A 19,633-nucleotide genomic window follows, 5' to 3' on the forward strand; every position below is an offset into this window, starting at 1 on the left:
TTTTGCCTCTCTAGGAATGGAGACGGTGGAAAAGCTGGAACGGAACTCCATGTTCTGGAACGACCCCTTTATACTATACCGGATTTGGCTTCTGTTGACTTTTATTTTAACTAGGGAAAGGAGGACAGGGCTCCTATATCTTTAACAGTTGCATAGAAAAAGGAATTTCAGCAGGGGTCATTTGTATGCATGCAGCACCTGGTGAAATTCCCTCTTCAGCACAACAGTTAAAGCTGCAGGAGCCCTGCCCTCTTTTAAATCTGGTCACTCTAGCATCGCTCTTGCAGCTTTAACTATGGTGATGAAGAGGGGATTTCATCAGGTGCTGCATATGCATACAAATGACACTTGGAGAAATTCCCCTTTCAATACAACTGTTAAAGATACAGACGCCCTGTCCTCTTTTCCCATATGGTCACCCTAAAGAGAACCAACTGGCTACCTTCATTGTAACCCTAGGGGTTATCACCGAAAGAGTCTGATTACACAGACTCCCGGACTACAACGCCCAGCCAGCCTTCCCCTTGTTTTGCCTTTCCTATCCCTCCCCACTCCCTGAACCTGCTTTTTCTCTCATCCTGCCTGAAAAAGAGACCTGGAGATCTCAAAAGCTTATAAATAATTGGGATTCCCCCACCCACCCTTAGGTCCAACAGGCTGAGCAAAATAAACAGACAGAAGAATAAAGATTGTTGTGCTGTTCATAAGTGAATCATGTAAAATCCAGGGGAGCGGCAAGGAATCCAGTATCCACACTTAAGCAATAGTTCTATTCAGAGCGTCCAAAACGCCACCAAATAAATCCTCCAGATCTTTGCAGTGGGCCAAGTGGGCCCTTTCCAAGGAACTGGTATACGGGTCACATTCCTGCCTCGAATCCCAAAGGCAAGGATTTCATAGCAACCTGTCAGCCAGCACAGAGATTTCAAAGCTGGTGTAATCTGGGGGCTGTCTGTACACCCTCCCGACCCCATGGTGGCTGTGCAGTGGCGCTGCGTTGTTTATATCAGACAGTCGCCAACTCGCAGCCACCACGGGGCGTTCCCTTAACCATTTCGTGGTTAAGCAGCATGGTTTAGCATGTTGTCTAAACCAGGCCAGTACGTTTAAAAAGAATTGGACTGACCACCATTTTCTCATTTGCTGCAAGGTCACCCCTGTCTCTCCTATGTCTGTCAGTGGTCACCTCGCTTCGAGTTCCAGGGACGAATCACGGCCACTAATAGGTCGCGGCAAACACGGGTAGGCTTGGCAGAGGGCAGGGGTGGGCCTCGACACGCTAGAAAGCCTACTCTCCTTTCTGCCATGGGGATTTGCCCCTCCCACCCCTCAGTTGTGATGCCGTGGGGTTTTAAAGGAAGGAGTGGCAAAGCAGTGCCATTTGAACACACTCCCCTGCCCCCATCAGCTGTAGCGTCTGGACTGTTGCAATGGTGTGGCCTGAGCTCTCCATTGGCTGCCAGTCCAGGTCCGGGCCCAATTCAAAGTGCTGGTATTAACATTTAAAGCCCTAAACAGCTTGGGGCCAGACTGTCTGAAGGAACTCCTCCCATATATACCTGCCCAGACCCTAGGGTCATCCTCAGGGGTCCTTCTCCGCGAGTCCCTGCCAAAGGAAGTGGGGCAGGTGGCTACCAGGAGGAGCAGGGCCTTCTCTGCTGTGGCACCCCAGCTGTGGAATGAGCTCCCTAAGGAGGTTCGCCTGGCACACACACTATATTCTTTTGGATGCCAGGTAAAGACCTTTTTATTCTCCCAGTATTTTAATTCTGTATAAATTAATTTTAACTTTGCTGTTTTAAATTTGTATTTTTGCATTGCTGCTGTTTTTATTTTGGTTGTGCTTTTATATTGTATTTTATATTATGGTTTTATACTGTTGTTTTGAATTGTCTTAATTTTGTGAACCACCCAGAGCGCTTCGGCTATTGGGCGGTATAGAAATGCAATCAATCAATCAATCAATCAATCAATATCTTCCCCAACCAGAGGGAAGGGAAAGGAACCAGGCATGTCCAGATGCAGATACCTTTATTTGAACTACACGTGTAGGAGAGAAACACTCACCTCAGCGAACTGGGCAGGATTCTCTACCCATCATCCACAAACAACCCTCCTCCCATACCTTATTGATTATAAACTTATACATTTTCCATGAACGAAACTATTCTACAGTTAAACAATATGAATACTGTGACAACTACATCCCGTACACGTAACTTTTGTTTCTGATAAGCCCCCGCCCTTCCAAGGGCATGCAAAGCAGACTTTGCCGTCCAGTTAGGAGGGGGCTAGAGGTGATAATGGGGAACAAGCACGCCTTACTGTCTGGGTGATATGGGCGCTTGGTTCAGGAATTCAAGGCTCAGCAGCTGTACTATGCAACATTTGAGCATTGCTGATTAGGGTGCCTGGGGACCAGGCATAAAGTTCAGGATAACTTTAGTGGTGTGGCAGAAAGGTTTTTGATGACTCTTTATTAATACTCAGAAAGGGAGGGGTAATGTGTCAGGGAACTGGGTGCTTTTGTGCTTTTCCACATCAGACAGAAGGGGTTCATGTTAGGGAACCTCAATTTTTCCTTAATATAATCAGTGCAAGTGTGGGAGAAAGAGGAGAGCCACAGTTCTATTCTTTGGAGACAGGACTTCCAGATTCCTTTGGATGCCTTTCCCTGCCTGAGTTTAGAAAATGGCAGGTTAGGGATGGGGGCAGCCTTGCTTCCCAAGAGTGTAAGAACATTAAGAAATGTCATGCTGGATTAGACTGAGGGTCCATCTAGTCCAGTACTCTGCTCACACAGTGGCCAACCAGCTGTCGACCAGGGACATGGTGCAACAGCACCCTCCCACCCATGTTCCCTAGCAACTGGTGAATATAGGCTTACTGCCTCCGATACTGGTGGTAGCACATAGCCATCAGGACTAGCAGTGAGTGATAGCTTTCTTCTCCAGGAATTTATCCAACTCCTTTTTCAGAGTCATAGAATAGTAGAGTTGGAAGGGGCCTACAAGGCCATTGAATCCAACCTGCTTAAAGTCATCCAAATTGGTGGCCGTCACTATATTTTGTGGGAGGGAGTTCCATAGTTTAACTACGTGCTGTACTGTGATCAGGGGTCTAGAAACAAAGCCCTATGAAGAGAGACTGAAACAACTGGGCACGTTTAGCCTGGAGAAGAGGAGATTGAGGGGAGATATGAGAGCACTCTCCAAATACTTAAAAGGTTGTCACACAGAGGAGGGCCAGGATCTCTTCTCGATCCTCCCAGAGTGCAGGACATGGAATAACGGGCTCAAGTTACAGGAAGTCAGATTCCAGCTGGACATCAGGAAAAACTTCCTGACTGTTAGAGCAGTACGACAATGGAACCAGTTACCTAGGGAGGTTGTGGGCAAAACTGCACTCTGCCTTGTCCCATGTGTGAATTCTATGATGCAAAGTAAGTTGTCCATTCCAAGTGAAGTTACTAAAGTGGCTTATCCCCTGTGTGTATTCTCTGATGTATATGAAGTGCAGAACTCCATCTAAAGGTATTTCCACAGTCCAGGCATTTAAATGGTTTCTCCCCTGTGTGAATCCTTTGATGTATAGTAAGTTTATCACTCCGACCAAAGGCTTTTCCACACTCCAGACATTTAAATGGCTTCTCCCCTGTGTGAATTATTTGATGTTCAGTAAGTTGATCACTCCGACGAAAGCCCTTTCCACACTCCAGGCATTTAAATGGCTTCTCCCCCGTGTGAATTCTTTGATGTGCAGTAAGATTATTACTTTGAACAAAGGCCTTTCCACACTCCAGGCATTTAAATGGCCTCTCCCCTGTGTGAATTCTTTGATGTGCAGTAAGATGATTACTTTGAACAAAGGCCTTTCCACACTCCAGGCATTTAAATGGCCTTTCCCCTGTGTGAATCCTTTGATGTCCAGTAAGATGATCACTCAGACGAAAGGCTTTTCCACACTCCAGACATTTAAATGGCCTCTCCCCTGTGTGAATTCTTTGATGTGCAGTAAGACTATTACTTTGATCAAAGGTTATTCCACACTCCAAGCATTTAAATGTCTTCTCCCCTGAGTGTACTGTATGATGTGCAGAAAGCTTATTACTCTGATCAAAAGCCATTCCACACTCCAGGCATTTAAAAGTCTTCTCCCTTGTGTGAATCCTTTGATGTCTGGTAAGATGATCACGCCTACCAAAGGCCTTTCCACACTCCAGGCATTTAAATGGCTTCTCCCCTGTATGAATCCTTTCCTGTGCAGTAAGTTGACCACTCCCTCGGAAGAACTTTCTATGCTCCAGACATTTAAATGGTTTCTCCCCTGTGTGGATTCTCAGATGATGACTGAGGGTGGATTTATCAGAGAAAGTTTTCTTCTCTCCTGTGTGGTTTTTCAAATAAGCATTTCGTTTTCTCTGCTCCTTCTCCTCTTCATGATTGACTCTTTCTAAGAAAACTCCCTGTCTGTCTTCTGCCTTGATCCCTGGCACATCACAGGCTGCTACAGAGAGAAAAACAGAGCCTCCAATCAAGGAACAAAATAAATTCATTGTGACAGAACAGGAAAAATCTATACAAAACCTGTGGCGTCACCTCACCCCCAACCATAGAACAGAGCCCACAATCCGGCTGGACTGGAATAGGAGTCTGAAGGGTGTTGAATCAAGTTGCGCTATACGTTTTTTAGCATTTATAAACAAGATGGTTTTCTCAACCCGTGGAAAAATCAGAGCTTACCCAAAAATGCCACGTTTGCAAAGTTCTCCATCATAACTTCCTTATACAGAGTCCTTTGGTTCGGATCCAGCAGAGACCACTCCTCCTCGGTGAAATACACCGTCACCTCATTGAAGTGCACCAAGCCCTGAGCAGGAAAGAAAAAAATTAATATTAATATTAATATTAGATTGTAAGCCTATGCGGCAGGGTCTTGCTATTTACTGTTTTACTCTGTACAGCACCATGTACATTGATGGTGCTATATAAATAAATAAATAAATAATAATAATAATAATAATAATAATAATAATAATAATATGGTTTCTACTCATAGACAAAGTTGAGATTTTTCTAGAAGCTGGTAAAAACCACTCTGAGCCACCATAGCCTCCAGCAACAGTGATGGCTCTAGGAGTACTCCCGACTACAAATCTGATCTTTCAAAGGGAGTCCAACCCCATCCAAAACAGGCAATGAGCAGGAAACAGGAACCACAGGGCTTCCATCTTGCTAGCTTCAGTTTGTTTGCCTTCACCTGCGTATCATTGACAAACTCAAGGCACCTGGCTCCAAATTCCCTGCTGACCGCTCCCAGATTTTTTTTTTTTTTAGAATTCTATAAGCAGGGCTTAGAATCACTATGTCCAAATTCCTAATTCTTTTGTCTCTGCACAGATTTCATTACTTGATCATGGGTGCATAAAGAGCAAACAAAGATAATTGAGTTGTATGTTGTGGAGCTTCTACTAATGAGTTGTGTGTATATATATATATATATATATATATATATATATATATATATATAGCTTCTACTAATGAGTGATATATATATATATATCATAATATTGGGAGGACGCAATACTCTAGATGAGGCCTAACCAGGGCCGAATAGAGAGGAACCAGGACCTCACGTGATTTGGAAGCTATCCTTCTATTAATGCAGCCCAAAATAGCATTTGCCTTTCATGCAGCCGTATTGCACTGTTGGCTCATATTCAGCTTGCGATCTACAACATTTCCAAGATCCTTCTCGTTTGTAGTATTGCTGAGCCAAGTATCCCCCATCTTGTAACTGTGCCTTTGGTTTCTATTTCCTAAAGGTAGAACTTGGCATTTATCCCTATTAAATTCCATCTTGTTGTTTTCAGCCCAGCACTCCAGCCTATCAAGATCACTGACAAACTCAAAGCACCTGGCTCCAAATTCCCTGCTGACCACTCCCAGTGGCTTTATGTACATGTTGAACAACACTGGGGATAACATAGGACCCTGTGGAACCTCATAGGTCAATGCCAAGGGGCCGAGGAGTGGTCAGCCAAGTCAGCACAGACAGAAGGTAGAAAGACAGTGAGTGGTGACCTCGCATCAAAGCAAAGGAGTTGGGGTAAGTCCTCAACTTTCCAAATTCACAGCTTGAGAGAAAAGCCCCACGGTGGCTGCATCGTATAGGTCAGAAAAAGGAGGAAAGGGCTCTCGGGATGCAAAATGCTTACTTTCACAAAGCCCGACGCATTTCGGCCCATACTTTATTCAAAGGCCTTCCCCTTCCTTGTTAGAAGATAACGTCCTCAGAATTTCTTCTAGCAAAATAATTGTCTCCTGTCATGATCTATGGCAGCCTTCCTCAACCTGGGGCCCTCCAGATGTGTTGGACTGCATCTTGCAGAATGGCTGGGGCATTCTGGGAGTTGTAGTCCAACACATCTGGAGGGCCCCAGGTTGAGGAAGGCTGATCTATGGCGACTGGAAAGAGTAAGCTTCAAATCCATCCTTACATTCCTAGTTCATTTTCTTGGGATGGATTTGAAGATTAGTTATTTTGTAGAAGAAATTCTAAAGACACTAACTTCTAACTAGCAAGGATTTGCATATTTTACTTTTGTTATAGTTTTTTTTTTAAATGATTTTAAATACCACAGATGTAGAGGACTCCAGCGGCATCTGGTTATGTTAAAAAGTGTATAACACTCACCTATGGGCATAGGCCTTTGTGGCAATGTACTTAAACTAAACATATAATATTATGTGTTATCTTGATGCGTTTTATTGTATTATTAATTTTACAGCCTCCCTGGGGAAGGCCTTTCAATAAGGTACAGACTGAAACATGTTGGGCTTCGTGAAAATGAGCATTTTGCGTTCTGAGAACCCGTTTCTCTTTTTCTGACTTGTGTTCAATGCTCTCCTTTTATTTTGGGTATTACCAACCTTTGCCTTAATTATTTATTTATTAATTTAAAATATTTATATCCCGCCCTACATCACTAAGATCTCAGGGCGGCATACAGATAAAAACATACAGTATAAAACAATAAATATACACAGTTAAAAACAAATTAAACCATAATCCAAGTTAAAACAATATATAATTTAAAAGCAATAGATGCAGTTAAAACAGTTAAAACAATGTGCCAGTGAGTTTAACCATCAAAGGCTTTGTTAAAAAGCCATGCTTTTACTTGGCGTAGAAATGCAATCAATGTTGGTGCCAATTGGGCCTCCAAGGGGAGGGCATTCCACAGTCGGGGTGCCACCACAGAGAAGGCCCTCTCCCTTGTCCCATCATAGTGTATATGTTGCATTGGTGGGATGCGGAGAAGGGCTCCTCCAACAGATCTAAGGTCTCGGGCAGGTACATATAAGGAGAGGTGCTCTCTCAAGTATCGAGGTCCCAAGCCGTTTAGGGCTTTAAACGTCATTACCAGCACCTTGAATTCCGACCGGAAGCATATAGGCAGCCAGTGCAGTAAAACCGGTGTTATGTGGGCTCTGTAAGATGTATCTGCCAGCAGTCTAGCTGCTGTTTGCACTAGCTGCAATTTCCGCGTCGTCTTCAAGGGCAGCCCCACGTAGAGTGCATTGTAGTAGTCTAATAGGGAAGTTACCAGTGCATGCACTGCTGTGGCTAGATTGTCCCTGTCCAGGAAAGGCCGTAGCTGGTGGACCAGCCGAAGATGACCCCAAGTACTCCGTGCCACAGAGTCCACCTGGGCCTCCAGTGACAATGATGGATCAAGGAGTACTCCCAAGCTATGTACGTTAATTCCTTTGTGCTACTACGAAGCCACCCTGGGGTAAATGTAGCGTCTAGACAGACACCCCTGGTGGAAACCCAGACTGGAAGGGGTCTAGATGGTCAGTATCCTCTAAAGGCCATGGATCACTCTAGCCCAGTATTGTCAGCACTGACTGGCAGCTCCTTTCCTAGTCTCACCACCTGGAGGTGCATGCAAAGCAGGGCCTCTACCACTAAGCTCTGACCCCTGCCAGGTTTACCCTGGGGGCCTCTATCCTCCCTTGACAGTCCTGAGAGCTTTTGAAGTTGGCATCTTTGCAAAACCAAAGAAAAAGCAAGAAATTCTTTTGGGCCCTGGGAGGGGTGCAAGGGAGAGAGGCACCCGGGCTGCCCCCTGTCCGTCCCCTCATTGGTTTCTCCCCCTACCTGATCTGGTTGCACAGGAAACATTTCTCCTCCACCTTGAAGAAGGGGTGACTTGTGAGGCATTACCGGCATTTCATCACCTATGAAGGAGAGAAAGGTGTTGGGAAGAATCCTTTCGACGTATTTTGGATTTTTATGCACATTTGGTATCTTGGGTGTGTGGGGCTGGACTTCAGGGTGGGGGAACTCTCCTCACATTGATCTCGGGGACCATTCTGGTCCCTGGATTGCATGCTTGGCATCTTAGATTGTTAAAACCCTCATACATACACACCCTCAAGCGTGTTCAGAGGAGGGCAACCAGGATGATCGGGGGTCTGGAAACAAAGCCCTATGAAGAGAGACTGAAAGAACTGGTCATGTTTAGCCTGGAGAAGAGAAGATTGAGGGGAGACATGAGAGCACTCTTCAAATACTTAAAAGGTTGTCACACAGAGGAGGGCCAGGATCTCTTCTCGATCCTCCCAGAGTGCAGGACACGGAATAACGGGCTCAAGTTACATGAAGCCAGATTCCAGCTGGACATTAGGAAAAACTTCCTGACTGTTAGAGCAGTACGACAATGGAACCAGTTACCTAGGGAGGTCGTGGGCTCTCCTACACTAGAGGCCTTCAAGAGGCAGCTGGACAACCGTCTGTCAGGGATGCTTTAGGGTGGATTCCTGCATTGAGCAGGGGGTTGGACTCGATGGCCTTGTAGGACCCTTCCAACTCTGCTATTCCATGATTCTATGATTTGGAAACCAGGGGAGAGGCTAAGGGGGACAAGCATCTCCTCCGCAGGTGGCTCTGGAAATGGAAGTGGACTGCAACTCCCATCAGCCCTGGTCAGTACAGCCAGTGGTGAGGAATGATGGGTGTTGCAGTCCACCAACATCCGAAGCAGGGGTCCTCAACCTTTTTTTGGCCGTGGGCCTATTTGGGAATTACAGAAACATCTTTCCCTGCGTGTATCACCAGCCTTTCTCTTACTTCCTTTGTGGTGACATTTACCCCTTCATTTTCAACCAATACGACGGAAAAAGGAGGGGGGAAACAAGCGCTTGGGGGTACGGAAGGAAGATTTGAAGGAAGGAGAGGCCACGGGGGGGGGGGCGACTCCAGAGTCAGTGGGGCAGGAGGAGCACTTCAGGGGGAGGGGAGAAAGGGGGCACTTATCTCCCCCCCACCCATTCAAGCTTCCAGAGCCAGTCCCCGCGTGCGTCCGGCGCGCTTTCCGAGGCTACGGAAAGGCCCTTTCGCAACAACGGCTGCCGCCATTGGCATGAAGAGCGGAAAGGTGCCATTTCGCAAGCGCCCTGCGGTGGCTCACAACGGAGGCGTCCGCGTGGGTCCGTGGGAGTGGGTGGGGAGGCTGCGCCGGCTTTCCGGATCCACTCGGGCGCTTGGCACAAACCTAGGACCAAGCACCACCCGCGCTTCAACCCCCAAATATGCAGAGAGAGCCAATGCCCCCCCCCTTCTGCTTGTGGTCGCCTCTCCGGTCGGAAAAGCAGACCCCCAGCCTGCTCGCTCCCGTCCCCGAACCACCGGTTCGCGCCCGGCCTTTTCCTTCCAACCCCCACCCCGGGCGGGCAATCACGGGGACCTCTTCTTACCTTCCCCTTCCACGCGCACCGCCCCACACTACCCACCCCACCCACACCGCTCACGCCCAGCCCTCGCAGGCACTCCGCAGGGGTAAGGACTCGGGTGTGGCACCCACGCCTTTGGCCAAGCAGCGAGCAAGGGGGCGAGTCAAAAGTGCAAAGAAACATAGACGTAAAATGACAGAGAAGCCAGGTCCCCATAGTTAAAAGATAAAGAGCAGCCGGAAGTGAGCAGGGAGGCCTTGCAGGCAGAGAAATCACCACCACGGCGCAATCTACAGGCCTCGAAGGCGCCCCTGCTCCCTGGGGAGCCCTGCTGGGGAGACTGGCTTTCTCGCCTCTCCAGTGTGTGCATTGCAGGGAAAGAAACACACACAGCCGCTTCCTGTTGGCTGGCTGCAAATTCTGCTCCCCAGGAGGCAGTTTAGCCCCCAGAGGTATTCCTCCGAGCAACCCCCCAGCAGGAAGGCAGCCGCCCCCTGGAGCAGCACAGGACGCCGGGGGTACAGCAACACCGTGACCTCATGAACCCCATTGCGCCCCGTAGTGGTGCAAATACCTCTTTCCTCCCCACCTGAAGAACCCGAAATAAGGGGGCATATTAAAACAAAGGACGGCACTTGCCCATAGGGAAACCATACTTGCCCATAGGGATCCATTGGACAGCACTTGCCCACTTAACATGGCAAAGACTGAATTGCTTGTTTTTCCTCCTAAACCTTCTCCTCACCTCTCATTCTCTCTTACTGTCAACGATGTCACGCTTACTCCGGTCACGGAAGCTCGTAGTCTTAGCTTTATATTTGACTCCTCGCTCTCCTTTACTCCTCACATCGAGGCAGTAGCTAAATCCTGTCGTTTCTTCCTGTATAATATTGCCAGGATTCGACCATTTTTGTCTGTCTCTTCTGCCAAGACTCTCGTTCACGCACTGGTTATCTCTCGGTTGGACTACTGCAACCTTCTTCTCTCTGGCCTTCCTTCGTCTCACATCAGTCCGCTGGTCTCTGTCCACCACTCTGCCACTAAGATCATCTTCTTGGCCCGCCGCTCTGACCATGTCACTCCACTTCTGAAATCTCTTCATTGGCTTCCAACTCACTCCAGAATCCAATATAAACTTCTCCTGCTGACCTTCAAAGCTCTTCACGGTCTAGCTCCTGCCTATCTCTCCTCTCTCATCTCACACTATTGTCCCGCTCGTGCTCTCCGCTCCTCTGATGCCATGCTTCTCGCCTGCCCAAGGACCTCCACTTCCCTTACTCGGCTTCGTCCTTTTTCTTCTGCTGCCCCTTACGCCTGGAACGCTCTTCCAGAACACTTGAGAACTACAAACTCAATCACTGCTTTTAAAACTCAGCTAAAAACTTTTCTTTTCCCTATAGCCTTCAAATATTGAGCTTGTTCTGACTCTATACTGTTTAGCTTCACCCTCCCGGTGCCTGTTCGCATTCTCCTTCCCTCTTTATTGTTTACTACAACTTATTAGATTGTAAGCCTATGCGGCAGGGTCCTGCTATTTACTGTGTTATCTGTACAGCACCATGTACATTGATGGTGCTATATAAATAAATAAATAAATAAATAAATAAATAAATAATAATAATAATAATAATAATAATAATAACATAAGGAAACCATCCTTGCCCATAGGGAAACCATCCTTGCCCATAGGGATCCATTGGACAGCACTTCCCATAGGGATCCATAGGGCAGTGTGGTAAGAGCGGGAATGCAGCTCCTCCCTATGGAGGGAGTTTGTTGTCCAACCGGGAGTCAACGTGAGATGGACCAGCGGGTAAGATTCCAAAAATGTGTTTATTTAGGGTGACCCTATGAAAAGGAGGACAGGGCTCCTGCATCTTTAACAGTTGCATAGAAAAGGGAATTTCAGCAGGTGTCATTTGTAGATATGGAGAACCTGGTGAAATTTCCTCTTCATCACCACAGTTAAAGCTGCAGGAGCCCTACCCTCTTTTAAATCTGGTCACTCTAGTATTGCTCCTGCAGCTTTTACTGTGGTGATGAAGAGGAAATTTCATCAGGTTCCCCATATATACAAATGACACCTGCCGAAATTCCCTTTTCTATGTAACTGTTACAAATACAGGAGCCCAGTCCTCCTTTTCGTATGGTCACCCTAGTTTATTTTGATGCAATTGCCTCAGGCCCATACAAGCAAGGGAGTATGAGCCCCCTTCTATCATTATAGCAGGTATTTTACACTCATTTGTTCTTTCACAGACTTCATCTTCTTACCTAACCCTTGTTGCTATTCTTTCAAGGCATGGCCATAAGCCCAGTTTTCTCAGTGGGAAGTGATACCTCTAACTTTTACTTAGCAACGGAAGTTTCCGCTCCAACCCCCAACTTCCTGGTGGCTACATCTCTTCCATTTTACACACTGTGTGCTTCTGGCATCTAAAGTCAAAGCGGGAGTTATTTTCCCATCGGTTATAGCTGACTGAGCTATAGCTGACTAACATCTATGTAGCTCAAGGACTTTGTGCATTTCCCCACAACAGCACTTGCCCATAGGGAAACCATACTTGCACTTAGCACAGCACTTGCCCATAGGGATCCACAGGACCGCACTTGTCCATAAGAAAACGCAGAGAGCCAGTGTGGTGTAGTAGTGGCTAAGGTGTCGGACTGGAAGTTGGGAGATCCTGTTTCTAGTCCCCACTCGGCCATGGAAACCCACAGGGTAACTTTGGGCCAGTGACAGAAGCTCAGCCCTACCTACTTCACAGGGTTGTTGTTGTTGTGAGGATAACATGGAGAGGAGGAGGTTTATGTACACTGCCTTGAGTTCTTTGAAGGGAAAAAAAGGTGGAATATAAATGTAATAAATCAATTATTATTATTATTATTAATCACTTTTATATACCGCCCAATAGCTGAAGCTCTCTGGGCAGTTTACAGAAATTAAAACCAGTGAACTTTAAGAAGAAACATACAAAATTTAAAAGCAAAACAAAACAAAAAAAAGCAGACAATAATAGACAACGTCCATTTAAAAACAACTATACTGGGGTCAGTTAAAAAAACTGATCATCTGCTGTTAAATGGCTGGGAGAAAAGCCTTGACCTGGTGCCGAAAAGATAACGTTGGCAGCAGGCGAGCCCTGTCGGGGAGATCATTCCATAATTGAGGGGCCACCACTGAAAAGGCCCTCTCCCTGGTTGCTGTTCTCCGAGCTTCCTTCGCATAAAGCATAGGATAATACCTGCCCATAGGAAAAAATATACCACCCCATCGGGGAACCGTACTTCTGCATAGGGAAAATATAGTGGCATACAGGGAAACGTAAGACAGCACCTGCCTTTAGTGAAAACATGGTTGCTCATAGGGGAAACATGGTATTCTTAGTTTTATGAGCTCTATCATTCCTATGTTGCACGGTTATGAGCCGTAGTTTGTAATACACTTGGTACTCTTGTTGGGATTGGATGGTATTGTGTTTAGTGTGTTCAAAGCATCAGCAAATTGTACCCTAACCAGTGCTGTGCCGAAAATGTCACTCATGAAAATTTCAACCATTTTCATTCAATTTCATAGAGGGGAAATTGCTTTCGAAAAGAAATTCAAAGGAGGAGAAATATTTTCATGGATATGGTTTAGGGTTAGGGTGTAATGGGGGATGGGGGACCACACACACACACACACACACAGAGTACCCTTGGCCACCTCACAGTGATTGAGAAAGTTCAAAAACACCACCAGCACACATTCAAAATAAATAACAAAATGCCCTGAGAATGAGGCAGAAAAATGGAAGCCTCTTTCATGGAGGAAGAGAACTTTCAGGAAATTGGAGGATGGACTTTGGCACAGCGTTAGTTCCACTTTTTACATGGATCTGGATGCAACACTGCCTTCTGGTGTTGTCTTCTTTTTTATTGTATTGTTAGTAGTAGTATCATCTGTGGACTGCTCCTTCAATCTCAGCTTTTAAGGCTCAGCTGAAAATGTTTTGTAAATAATTTTTATTTTAAATTTCACTCAGAAATAAAGAAATGAATACAAAATAAACTTGAACGTAATTATCCCTCCCCGCCCCCTAACTCATAGGAAACCAGTGAACCTATTATTTATTTATTTATTTATTACATTTCTATACCGCCCAATAGCCAGAGCTCTCTGGGCGGTTCACTTTGATATTATCACTATCACAATACATATCTATTACAAAACATATATATCATTCTTCAGATCTTAAACATTTCCTTCCATTTTTTTAGGTCAGAAAAAAATAGCATAAGAAAAGAGATACTTTTAAGAAGGACTGGCAGAAACACATAGGCTATATGAAAACAGAATCAAACAGAATAACATTGGAAAAAGCTTAAGCAGCTTATAGAAATTTGTGGGATTCATGAAAAGAAGATTCTAAATTAATGGAATAGGATAAATTAATATAACACCTTGGAATAGTGTTTTGTTTTTGCTTTCTCTGCATCTTTGGAAAACTCAATAAAAAATTAAAAAAACATATTCTTAACTACTTAATAATTGCTTTAATATTTTTTAACGTTTCAGTATGTTCATTTATTAATTGTTGGGTCGATTGTCTTGGCTGTTCCTGTATTATTCCTTTGAGGGTTTATTTCATGGTTTCAAAGTAGGTTGATGGCATCTGCCAGTTGGGCGGTATATAAATTTCTGACTCCCCATTGTTAAATCACAATGACACTCTGCTTTGTCCTGTGTGTACATTCAATGATGCAAAGTAATTTGTCCATTCTGAGTGAATTTCTTTCCACACTCCAGGCATTGAAATGGCTCATCTCCTGTGTGAATTTTTTGACGTGGAATTATCACAGAAGGATTTTTCACACTGCAAGCATTTAAATGGTTTTGTTTCCATGCGAATGCTTTGAGAGGTCGTGGTACATAACGGGACTGAAAGCTTTTTCACACTGCAGGCCTTTACATGGCTTCCCCTGTGTGGATTCTTTGATGTGAAGTAAGATGACTACTCCGATCGAAGGCCTTTCCGCACTCCAGGCATTTAAATGGCTTCTCTCCTGTGTGGATTCTTTGATGTTTAGTAAGTACTCCATTCTGAGTGAAGCTCTTTCCACACTCCAGGCATGTAAATGGCTTCTCTCCTGTGTGAATCCTTTGATGTTTAGTAAGTTCTCCACTCCAAAAGAAGGCCTTTCCACACTCCAGGCATTTAAATGGCTTCTCTCCTGTGTGAATTCTTTGATGTGCAGTAAGTTCTCCACTCCGACGGAAGGCCTTTCCACACTCCAGGCATTTAAAAGGCTTCTCTCCTGTGTGAGTTCTTTGATGTGCAGTAAGATTACTACTCTGATTGAAAGCCTTTCCGCACTCCAGGCATTTAAAAGGCTTCTCTCCTGTGTGAGTTCTTTGATGTGCAGTAAGATGACTACTCCGATTGAAAGCCTTTCCGCACTCCAGGCATGTAAATGGCTTCTCTCCTGTGTGAATCCTTTGATGTTTAGTAAGTTCTCCACTCCAACGGAAGGCCTTTCCACATTCCAGGCATTTAAATGGCTTATCTCTTGTGTGAGTTCTTTGACATTTAGTAAGTTCTCCACACCAACGGAAGGCCTTTTCACACTTCAGGCATTTAAATGGCTTCTCTCCTGGGTGAATTCTTTGCTGTGCAGTAACATTACTACTCCAATTGAAAGCCTTTCCGCACTCCAGGCATTTCAATGGCGTCTCTCCTGTGTGAGTTCTTTGATGTGCAGTAAGAGTACTACTCCGATTGAAAGCCTTTCCGCACTCCAGGCATTTAAAAGGCTTCTCTCCTGTGTGAGTTCTTTGATGTGCAGTAAGATCACTACTCCGATTGAAAGCCTTTCCGCACTCCAGGCATTTAAAAGGCTTCTCTCCTGTGTGAGTTCTTTGATGTGCAGTAAGATTACTACTCCAACTGAAAGCCTTTCCGCACTCCAGGCATGTAAATGGCTTCTCTCCTGTGTGAATCCTTTGATGTTTAGTAAGTTTATCACTCCGACGGAAGGCCTTTCCACACTCCAGGCATTTAAATGGCTTCTCCCCTGTGTGAATTCTTTGATGTGAAGTAAGTTCTCCACTCCAACGGAAGGCCTTTCCACACTCCAGGCATTTAAATGGCTTCACCCCTGTGTGAATTCTTTGATGTGCAGTAAGATTACTACTCAGATTGAAAGCCTTTCCGCACTCCAGGCATGTAAATGGCTTCTCTCCTGTGTGAATCCTTTGATGTTTAGTAAGTTTATCACTCCGACGGAAGGCCTTTCCACACTCCAGGCATTTAAATGGCTTCTCCCCTGTGTGAATTCTTTGATGTGAAGTAAGTTCTCCACTCCAATGGAAGGCCTTTCCACACTCCAGGCATTTAAATGGCTTCACCCCTGTGTGAGTTCTTTGATGTGCAGTAAGATTACTACTCTGACTGAAAGCCTTTCCGCACTCCAGGCATGTAAATGGCTTCTCTCCTGTGTGAATCCTTTGATGGTTAGTAAGTACTCCATTCAGAGTGAAGCTCTTTCCACACTCCAGGCATTTAAATGGCTTCTCTCCTGTGTGAGTTCTTTGATGTTTACTAAGTGCTCCACTCTGAGTGAAGCTCTTTCCACACTCCAGGCATGTAAATGGCTTCTCTCCTGTGTGAATCCTTTGATGTTTAGTAAGTTCTCCACTCCAACGGAAGGCCTTTCCACACTCCAGGCATTTAAAAGGCTTCTCTCCTGTGTGAGTTCTTTGATGTGCAGTAAGGTGACTACTCCAATTGAAAGCCTTTCCGCATTCCAGGCATTTAAACGGCGTCTCTCCTGTGTGAATTCTTTGATGTTTAGTAAGTTCTCCACTCCGACGGAAGGCCTTTCCACACTCCAGGCATTTAAATGGCTTCTCTCCTGTGTCAATCCTTTGATGTGAATAAAGATCATCACAGCAACTGAAGGTCTTCCTCTGCTCTTTTCGTTCTTTAGGACTTACTCTTTCTAAGAATACTCCCCGTCCATCTTCTGCCTTGATCCCTGGCACATCACAGATCGCTATAGAGGGAAAACGGAGACTCAAATCAAGAAACAAAATTAATTCCTTGTGACAGAAAGCCATCTCACCCAGCCCCCCTGCAGAACAGAGCCCACAATCCTGCCGGACTGGCCTAGGAGCCTGAAGGTTGTGGAATCACACCACGGGTATCAAGATGTGCTAAACGTTTTTTAGCCTTTGTAAACATGCTAGTCCTCTCAACCCGTGGAAAAAGCGGAGCTTACCCAAATATGCCACATTTGCAAAGTTCTCCATCATAACTTGTTCGTGCAGAGTCCTTTGGCTTGGATCCAGCAGAGACCACTCCTCCTTGGTGAAATACACGGCCACCTCTTTGAAGAGCACCAAGGCCTTGAGCAGGAGGAGAAAGAAAATCATACGGTTTCTACTCATAGAAAATATTGTGATTGTTCTAGAAGCTGGGAAAAGCCACTCTGAGCCACCATGGCCACTTGGGCCGCCAGTGACCATGATGGGTCTTGGAGTAGCCCCAGACTACGAACCTGATTTTTCAGAGGGAGCAACCCAGACTGATTTCGTCCCATGACCTTTGGAGGTATCTTCACGGTGGTGCCGTGTCCAGACATTCACTTAAAACTGTGCAGCATTGCAGCTTTTGTGTGGGGAAAGCCAATCCCCATGGCGGGAGGGGCCGTGTCCTTCGCTGTGGCCATTCAGCTCATCAACGTCCCCCCCTGCACTCTGCCCGGCCTCCCCAGTCTCCCAGTGATGGATCAATAGTCCCGATCCACCCCAACTCAACGCCAAAGAGAAGTCACCGTAGACAGAAGGTGGAACGACGTGACCTCTCATCAAAGCAAAGACATTGGTCTAAATCAGCCTTCCTCAACCTGGGGCGCTCCAGATGTGTTGGACTGCATCTCCCAGAATGCCCCAGCCAGCTGGCTGGGGCATTCTGGGAGATGCATTCCAACACATCTGGAGCGCCCCAGGTTGAGGAAGGCTGGTCTAAATCCTCGACCCTCTAAATTCACAGCTTGAGGGGAAGCCCTACGGTGGCTGCGAGGTGGTGACTGCGTTGTATAACAAACTTAACACTACTGCGCAGCCACCTCGGCGTAAACAGGGCGTCTAAAAGACACCCCTAGTCGAAACCCAGACCGGAAGGGGTCTTGATGATCAAGTATCCTGCAAAGGCCATTGATCCCTCTAGCCCAGTATTGTCAACACTGACTGGCAGCGCCTTTCCTAGCCTCACCACCTGGAGATGCTTGCAAAGCAGGGCCTCTACCACTGAGCTCCGGCCTCTGCCTGATTTATCCGGTGGACCCAATCCTCCCTTGACCCAGTCCTCCCCTGAGAGCTTTTGAAGTTGGCATCTTTGACAAAACCAATGAGAAAGCAATTATTGTTAATATTTAATTATACAGCACCAACAATGCACTTGGTGTTGTACACTATGTACAAATAAAACAGCACCAGTATCCTGCCAGGCGCTTACAATCTATGGAAAGGAAAGGAACCTCTCGTGCAAGCACTGAGTCATTACTGACTCTTGGAGGGACGCCAGCTTTCGCTGACGTTTTCTTGGCAGGCCTTATAGCGGGGTGGTTTGCCGTTGCCTTCCCTGGCCGTGATTACCTTTCCCCCAGCTACCTGGGTACTCATTTTACCGACCTCGGGAGGATGGAAGGCTTAATCGACCTGAGCCGGCTGCCTGAAACCAGCTTCCGCTGGGATTGAACTCAGGCCGTGGGGAGAGTTTCAGCTGCAGAAACTGCTGCTTTACCACTCTGCGCCACACGAGGCTCTCTCTTACAATCTATAATGACATCAAAACATATGAGGGGGAGGGGTTACACAAAGTCAGAATAAGGGAATCATCGAAGCATTGTGAACATTAAATCAGACCGGTGTTCCAAATGCTATGGAAAATTTTTCAAAACGCTTTTTTTAAATCTAGGGGAGAACTCGTAGTTCGTAGATGTTCTGGGAGAGCATTCCAAGCAAAAGGGGCAGCCAAAGAGAATGGGCAGAGCCGAACGAGAGAGGGCCCTTCCACACGCCGTAGTGAAGGCGCGTGCATGCGCCCCAACTACGGCCCCAAAACGATAGTGTGTACCAGCCTGAAGAGGCGGAGGCGGAGGCGGCTGGGGAATCCGGGCTGCCGCCCTCCTGCTGCCTGCTGCCTGGGTAAGAGCGACCCGGGTCGGAGAGCTCGGCTTCCACCTCCGCCAAGCTCTCCGACCCGGGTCGCTCTTACCCAGGCAGCAGGAGGCCGGCGGGGGGGGGGGGGGGCGGAGGCGGCTGAGGAATCCGCCGCCGACTCCCTGCCTCAGCTGGGGCTCCGGAAGAGCCGCCAGGAGGAGGCGAGGAAAGGGGAGGAGGTGGCGGTGGCGGCAGGAGGAGGCGCGCCGCTTTCCTCGCGGGCTTTCCCCCCTCCGACCCGGGTCGCTCTTACCCCGGCAGCATCTTGGGGCGCGTCTGCCACCACCGCTGCCGCCCTCCTGCTGCCGGGGTAAGAGCAACCCGGGTCGGAGGGGGGAAAGCCCGCGAGGGTTGGAGAGCTCGGCGGAGGCGGAAACCAAGCTCTCCGACCCGGGTCTTACCCAGGTAGCAGGAGGGCGGCGGCAGCGGCGACGGCAGACGTGCCCGGATTCCCCAGCCGACGCCGCCTCCATCTCTTCAGGCTGGTACACACTATCGTTTTGGCGCCGTAGTTGGGGCGCATGCACGCGCCTTCACTACGGCGTGTGGAAGGGCCCATAGAGACTCTTAGGCGGGAGAGCAACATAGCGTTTGAGGAAGAAACAAGCAAGAGATTCTTTCGGGCCCTGGGAGGGGTGCACGGGAGAGGGTCGCCCAGGCCGCCTCCCCGTCCGTCCCCTTATTGGTT

The 19,633-nt window shown here is 47.0% G+C and overlaps 2 protein-coding genes across 5 annotated transcripts in view; both read right to left on the reverse strand.

Moving 5' to 3' along the window:
- Window positions 1–4,106: 4,106 nt before the first annotated feature.
- LOC134396978 (zinc finger protein 1 homolog) lies at window positions 4,107–9,778 on the reverse strand. Its single transcript, XM_063123594.1, has 5 exons — window positions 9,765–9,778; window positions 8,167–8,246; window positions 4,743–4,869; window positions 4,276–4,506; window positions 4,107–4,111 (listed from the first exon to the last, which is right to left on the reverse strand). The coding sequence occupies exons 2-5, from the start codon at window positions 8,236–8,238 to the stop codon at window positions 4,107–4,109; spliced, it is 435 nt and encodes a 144-aa protein (XP_062979664.1). The 5' UTR covers window positions 8,239–8,246; window positions 9,765–9,778.
- Window positions 9,779–13,840: 4,062 nt separating this feature from the next.
- Window positions 13,841–19,633, reverse strand: part of LOC134396329 (zinc finger protein 345-like) — a 54,756-nt gene continuing 48,963 nt past the window's right edge. For 2 of the 4 annotated variants that reach the window (XM_063122790.1, XM_063122789.1), the window contains one exon: window positions 13,841–16,775. In XM_063122790.1, coding sequence (XP_062978860.1) covers window positions 14,689–16,775 — 2,087 coding nt within the window. In that variant the 3' untranslated portion in view covers window positions 13,841–14,688. Of the gene's footprint in view, window positions 16,776–17,000; window positions 17,128–19,633 lie in introns of all 4 variants that reach the window. The other 2 variants (XM_063122788.1, XM_063122791.1) reach the window with 2 other exon arrangements.

This window comes from Elgaria multicarinata, chromosome 3 (assembly GCF_023053635.1).
Source record: "Elgaria multicarinata webbii isolate HBS135686 ecotype San Diego chromosome 3, rElgMul1.1.pri, whole genome shotgun sequence".
In the NCBI taxonomy this organism is placed as follows: Eukaryota; Metazoa; Chordata; class Lepidosauria; order Squamata; family Anguidae; genus Elgaria; species Elgaria multicarinata.

Bases quoted from the DNA above. Each gene is read 5' to 3' on its own strand.
- LOC134396978 (XM_063123594.1), bottom strand. From the start codon at position 8,238: ATGCCGGTAATGCCTCACAAGTCACCCCTTCTTCAAGGTGGAGGAGAA. The intron at 4,870-8,166 runs GTAGGGGGAGAA...TTTCCTGCTCAG, and splicing joins TTCCTGTGCAACCAGATCAG to GGCTTGGTGCACTTCAATGA. The intron at 4,507-4,742 runs GTAAGCTCTGAT...TTCTCTCTGTAG, and splicing joins TGCAAACGTGGCATTTTTGG to CAGCCTGTGATGTGCCAGGG.